General features: G+C 44.6%; 1 protein-coding gene across 1 annotated transcript in view; it reads left to right on the top strand.

Annotated features, from left to right (window-relative positions):
- Nucleotides 1-6,711, top strand: part of GRIN2B (glutamate ionotropic receptor NMDA type subunit 2B) — a 528,935-nt gene that overhangs the window by 496,408 nt on the left and 25,816 nt on the right. Inside the window, exons 12-13 of the mRNA XM_027967851.3 lie at nt 209-396; nt 3,155-3,393. Coding sequence (XP_027823652.3) covers nt 209-396; nt 3,155-3,393 — 427 coding nt within the window. The remainder of the gene's footprint in view (nt 1-208; nt 397-3,154; nt 3,394-6,711) is intronic.

Raw genomic sequence — 6,711 nt, forward strand, 5'->3', positions numbered from 1 at the left:
AAACTCCTCCTTTCAATCTGAAATCATACAAAGAACCACCTGGGAGTTAGGCTTTAGCTTCTGGCTGAGTTCCACCTTGAGCCCTGCTTTGAACCAATTCTCCCCATAGTCTGCTGGAGTCCTACTTCTTCCTCTTAATGGCCCCATAGGTAGTTTTGGACTCGAATTCCTCCACTGGACTTGGTTTGTTTGCTCCTTTCTTGCACAGGAAACTGGATGCCTTCATCTATGATGCAGCCGTGCTGAACTACATGGCCGGTAGAGATGAGGGCTGCAAGCTGGTGACCATTGGCAGTGGGAAGGTCTTTGCCTCCACTGGTTATGGCATTGCCATCCAAAAAGACTCTGGATGGAAGCGCCAGGTGGACCTTGCTATCCTGCAGCTCTTCGGAGATGGTGAGTTAAAGAAAGGGAAAGTGTCTACTTGGCCTCTTCCTACAGCCAGTCCAAAACATCACCCTTCTTCCTTCCCTGTCCCTCTAACCTCTGCATTTCCATTAAGCATTTCATAGTATGCTAGGACATTGGGCGGTATATGTTAGTTTTCTAAAGCTTCGTAATGAGGTTGTTGTTATTGTTCAGTGGCTTAGTCATGTCCAACTCGTTACAACCCCATGGACTGCAGTGCACCAGGCTTCCTTGTCCTTCACTATCTCCCGGAGTTTTGCTGAAACTCATGTCCATTGAGTCAGTGATGGATGCCATCCAACCATCTCATCCTCTATTGCCCACTTCTCCTCCTGCCTTCAGTCTTTCCCAACATCAGGGTCTTTTCTAATGAGTCAGTTATTCACATCAGGTGGCCAAAGTATTGGAGCTTCAGTATCAGTCCTTCCAATGATTATTCAGTGTTGATTTCCTTTAGGATTGACTGGTTTGATCTCCTTGCAGTCCAAGGGTCTCTCAAGAGTCTTCTCCAACACCATAATTCAGAAACATCAATTCTTCAGCACTCAGCCTTCTTTAGGGTCCAGCTCTTGCATCCATATATGACTACTGGAAAAACTGTAGCTTTGACTATACAGACCTTTATCTCCTCTCTCTGGTCCCAGAGAAATGGCAAAGAAATCCATTCATGGCCATTTGCTCATCCTTCCCTCTCCTGCTTTGCCTCTCTCAGTGGAAGAGATAGGAAGCAGGGCCAGGTCCTCAAAGACAGACACTGGAAAGTACTCACTCGCCAGAGTGATTCCTAGAAGAGACAACTTGCTTTGAGAAAACCTAATCTCCTATTTTTATTTTGCTCACACCTTCCACATCCTGCTTCACTTTATTGTCTAAAGGACCTCCTTCTCCTGTTAGTCTCACAGAAGCTAATCTTGTTACAACGAGCAGCCTGACTGTACTTGGCCCCACAGGCCATCAACTCAGCAGTTCCCCAGTTGTGTCTGCTGAATCTTTGCTGGTAGGGAGAAGACAACATAGCTGGATTGGTAGACTCCAGGTGAGGTCAGTTGTTCAGTTAGGAAAATCATCCAAGTTTGATCCAAGAAATGAGCAAAAAGTGATTTGATGAATGCTGGAAAGAGGATGGGGTTCTAGGTGGAATGTTCCAAGCCATTTTAGTGTAAGAGCTTCTGTCACGGTGATGTAGCTGTCACTTCAAGGCAATAAGTGAAGAGCAGCAGTAGAGACGATTTGCAAAAGTTACCAGAGATTCCTGGGCTTCCCGGGGGCTCAGACGGTAAAGACTCTGCCTGCAACGTGGTGGACCCAGGTTCAATCCCTGGGTTAGGAAGATCTCCTGAAGAAGGGAATGGTAACCACTCCATTATTCTTGCCTGGAGAATTCCATGAACAGAGGAACTTGACAAGCTACAGTCCATGGGGTCACAAAAAGATGGACATGACTGAGCGACTAACACACACACACACCAGAGCTCCAGTCAGACTACGCAAACAGATTTCACGTTTTAAGCCAAAACTGGCAATTTTCTTCATGAGATGTTCAGATTTTTGCTTCTCTAGAGTTACATGTATTCTCAGGCTCATGGTTTCTTTTATTTTCCTCTTGCCTACAATTTCTACCTTTCTAGTTCCTAGTATCCACTGAAGTGGATCAAGGTTGTTGTAACCTGGCATGACTTGAATTAATCAAAACTTCTCTAAGCGGCATTAAAGGGAGTCAGGTCCAAATTTGGTGGTCTCATTTTATTCCAGCTTCCTCCCTTTTCCTGTGAATATTTATGTTTTCACCAAGAGATCAGGAAGTCTGAGGGCCTCTAGGGAATCAATCAATCTCTCCACCGATTTGTCTCTGTCTCTCCTCCCCCAACTCGATCTGCTTTGCACATTTCGTGAGAGCAATTTTCTGAATCGCTTCTTCCATTATGTTGTTCCTTGCTGTCTACAAAAAAAAAAATAAAACCCGTGCAAAGTGCTTAGTCTGATACTCAGGTGCTCAGCAATCTTTCATCAACCTTTTGTATTCAGCTTCTTTTACCAACTGTTATTGTATTTGAATTGTTCTGCCAGCCTTTCCCAAATACGGCTTGTGTTTTTCTCCTTCCTCCCCTTGATCATGCTCTCTCTGCTGCCTGGAGTGCCTTTTTGTAAAATATCAATAAAAATTCACCCATTCCCCATGCCCACCTCCAAATCCTACCTTCCTCATGAAAACCCACTGGCCACCGTATCTACAAAATTACCCTGACTAATTCAGGAAGCTTTTATTACTTACATACAGCTTGTCATACTGATTGTTTATATACCAATTTACACTGGGTAGCTCAGGCTTACCTGGCTCAGACGGTAAAGAATCTTCCTGCTATGTAGGACGCCTAGGTTCTGTCCCTGGGTCGGGAAGATCCCCTGAAGGAGGGTATGGCTGCCCACTCCAGTATTCTTACTTGGAGAATTCCATGGACAGAGGAGCTACAGTCCACGGGGTCTCAAAGAGTCTAAGCAACTAAAACTTTCATACATTCATACAGGGCACAGAGGTAATGTCTTCTATCTCTGTATCACCTCTGGTACCCACATTGTGTTTTCATTGACCGCTTGTTGAATAACTTGATAAGTTTAACAGTATTAATAACATTACTAACTTTCTCTCTTGGTTTTCTTTATGCCTCTTTCCCTCTCTCTCATGTTTTCCTCTTTTCCCAACACCCCTCTCTCCCCCTCTCTTCTCTCCTTCCTGCCCGGCCCCCAGGGGAGATGGAGGAGCTGGAAGCTCTGTGGCTCACAGGCATCTGCCACAATGAGAAGAACGAGGTCATGAGTAGCCAGCTGGACATTGACAACATGGCGGGCGTCTTCTACATGCTGGGGGCCGCCATGGCTCTCAGCCTCATCACCTTCATCTGCGAACACCTCTTCTATTGGCAGTTCCGGCACTGCTTTATGGGTGTCTGTTCTGGCAAGCCCGGCATGGTCTTCTCCATCAGCAGAGTAAGTGGTTTGATTTAGGTGCCTGGAACTTGGGAGAGGAAGCTTAGCCTAGCCCATGCAAAGCAAAGAGTCCAGAGGGGCACTAACTCCAGCCTGAGGCTGTGAAAGCAAGAAGCCACATCATGTACATTTCCCCAGGGGGTAGTATGACATCATTTCAAGTGGCTCAGAGAACAGGTGATGCTGTTTTTCCTTCAAGAAATAGCTTTCTGTGTGGGGTTTGGGCATTTGGTTCTTAAAAAGAACTGGCAGATCTATCAGAATGAAACATTTGGCCTTTCCCCAGGTGCCTTTCATCACTATTAGTTAATTCTGCATAGGCTGGATTAATCATTTAATCCTTTTAAAAATCACATTTCTGTATAAATCATGACATATATCTCTCTTATTCTGACATGCAAATGTATATTGGTCGTTTCACCATCCCGCTTTATATTTTAACCATGTATGCATTTGGAGCATTCAGGAGCTTAACAGAACTTTCAAAAATAAGTCCTGACCTGTTAAGAAATTTGCATTCCAGAAACTACCTTAATTGGAGCAAGAATACCACTCAAGTCCTTCTTTATTTAGTTCTCTTCTACATGACTAGTCTAAATGAGATTTGGAGCACAGTGTTGAATATGAATAAAGGGTCACGGGGAAGAGGGTTTAGTTTTTTTTTTCTTTTCTTTTCTTTTCTTAAAAAAGCAGACTTTTTGATTTTCTTAATAAAGTTATGAGATTCATTCACAATAAGTGAACTCAGATGTCCTCTTAGAATAGAGGTCTAGGCTTCAGATGTAACCAACTTTGTCTCTAATGGGGTTATATAAGAAAATGGAGTACTCATTAAGGTGTCCCATCTTTTGATCATTTTCCTATAGTATTTTAGTTCTAGAGAAAAATGTCCTCTCTGGCTGTGAGCTGCTTCAGGCCATTCAGTTAACTGGAAGCAGGAGGCTGGGACTTGTGGTCCCTAAGCCACCTTTTTGCACCTCGTGGCACTTCCCAAGACCCCAGACAGGGAGCTGGACACAGCACAGGAAGCCTGTAGTAGAAATCCTATTTGTCGCCCCTCAACATAATCAATGGCTCTGAAGAGGACAAGTGCATTTTCTCCTGGCCATAATCAAGAAGGGTCAGAAAGGAGAAGAAAGCAGGGGAACTCTCTATTTTTTTTTAAATGGAAGTATAATTGCTTTACAGTGTTGTGTTAATTTCTGCTGTACAATGAAGTGAGTCAGCTGTATGTATACATATATCCCCTCCCTCTTGGACCTCCCTCCCATCCCCACCCCATCTCACTCCTCTAGGTCATCACAGAGCACCGAGCTGAGCTCCCTGTGCCAAACAGAAGCTTCCTACTAGCTACTTACACATGGTAGTGTATATATCTTCTCTTCTGCACTCAGTCATGTCTGACTCTTAGCAGCCCCATGGACTATAGCTCGCTAGGCTCCTCGTCCATGGGATTTTTCATGCAAGCACACTGGAGTGGGTTGCCGTTTCCTACTCAGGGAATCTTTCCAACCTAGGGATTGAAACCGCATCTCTTGCATCTCCTGTATTGGCAGGCAGATTTTTTACCACTGTGCCACCTGGGAAGCCCCTATTGTGTGTGTGTGTATATATATATTAATCTCCCAATTCTCTTGTAGATCTCTTATCTTGTGGCTGCCTCCAGGGCAGGGATGCTCATCTCATGCAAACCATCCTTCTTTCCCATCTAGCTGCCACTCTACTTTTGAATCTTCTCTCCTCTCATCCTCCTCCCTCAATCGGGACAGCCCCTTTCCAAATGAATCCCCCTTGTTTTAAAGACACTGTTCAACCAACTTCTTCTGCAAAGACCTTCCCTTGCCAGGTGGAAAAGTTCCAAATATGTCCACCTTTCAAGGCAGGGAACTAGAGATTGGCAGGAGGTTGGCCTGACTTTAGACTTGAGCCCAATCCTCTCCCTCTCTCGGACAGGGCTCTACACAAGAAGCTGCACACAGGGAGTTCTCAATCAATACTAATGTTAAGATACTATTATTTATGATCACAGTGAGTGAGAAACTTGAAGGAAGAAACCTGGAGCTAAAGAGAATAAAAGAGAGCATTCGACAAGGGAATTCTTTTAAAATTCATTTTATTGAAGTATAGTTGATTTCCAATATAAAATTTCACTGTACAGCAAAGTGATTCAATTATACATGTATATACATTCTTTTTCATATCTGTTTTACATTATGGCTATTTACAGGATATTGAATATGGTTCTGTGCTATACTGTAGGACCTTTTTGTTTATCCATTTTATATATACTAGTTTGTCTCTACCAACCCCAAACTCCCACTCCACCCCTCCCGAACTACTCCACTCCAGCAGGGGGGTTCATGATTGCTATTTAGTCCTTAATATCTGTCCCAGGTCCTCCCTCCCATGGTGTAAGGCACAGCAGCAGAAATATCCTTCCTTGACCTCAAAGCTGCCTAATTGTCCTGTTGAATTTGGTTCATGCTTGGCTCAGGGAGAGAATTGCTCAGCTGTGATCTGATGATCAAAATCCTAAAAGCTGCTCAAAATTTGTCAGAGCTGATAAAGAGTGGCAATTGTGAGCGCCTGGGCTCCCCAGTCTTTACTGCCAGCCAGGGGTGACCAGCCAGGGCAGAACAACCCCAACATCTGTAAAGCATTGCTGTTGATTTCCAGAAGTCTGACAGTGTTGTTTGCTATCAGTTGATATCATGGCCTCATTTCTGTGAAGCAAAAACCTCAGTGTAGAAAGAAAAATCAGTACAAATCAGTGGCGGAGTGAGGCATGAATCTCATGTCTTGCGATTCCAGTCCATTTGCTTAGATAACTTGGTGTATGCAGTGAGGCCCCTTTTGGAAAGCCAAGCCTATCTAATCAGACCCCAGCTTATGATGCATGCTACATTCTAAGTTGCTTCAGTCATGTCCGACTCTTTGTGACTCTATGAACAGTAGCCTGCCAGGCTCCTTTGTCCATGGGGTTCTCCAAGCAGGAATACTACAGTAGGTTGCCATTTCCTCCTTCAGGGAAATCTTCCTGACCCAAGGATGGAACCTTTGTCTCTTAACATCTCCTGCAGTTGGAGGTAGGGTCTTTACCACTGGCCCCACCTGGAAAGCCCTAGGGTTCATGATGAGACTTGCTAAATGCTGGTGCATACGGCAAGCAAGTGGCAACCCACTCCAGTGGGTTCTGGCCTGGAAAATCCCATGAAACAGAGGATCCTGGCAGGCTACAGTCCATGGGGTCCCAAAGAGTCAAACATGACTGAAGGAGCGCACAGCACAGCACAAGGCAGGCAAGCTTCTAGACACAGG

The sequence above is a fragment of the Ovis aries genome, chromosome 3, assembly GCF_016772045.2.
Source record: "Ovis aries strain OAR_USU_Benz2616 breed Rambouillet chromosome 3, ARS-UI_Ramb_v3.0, whole genome shotgun sequence".
NCBI lineage: Eukaryota > Metazoa > Chordata > Mammalia > Artiodactyla > Bovidae > Ovis > Ovis aries.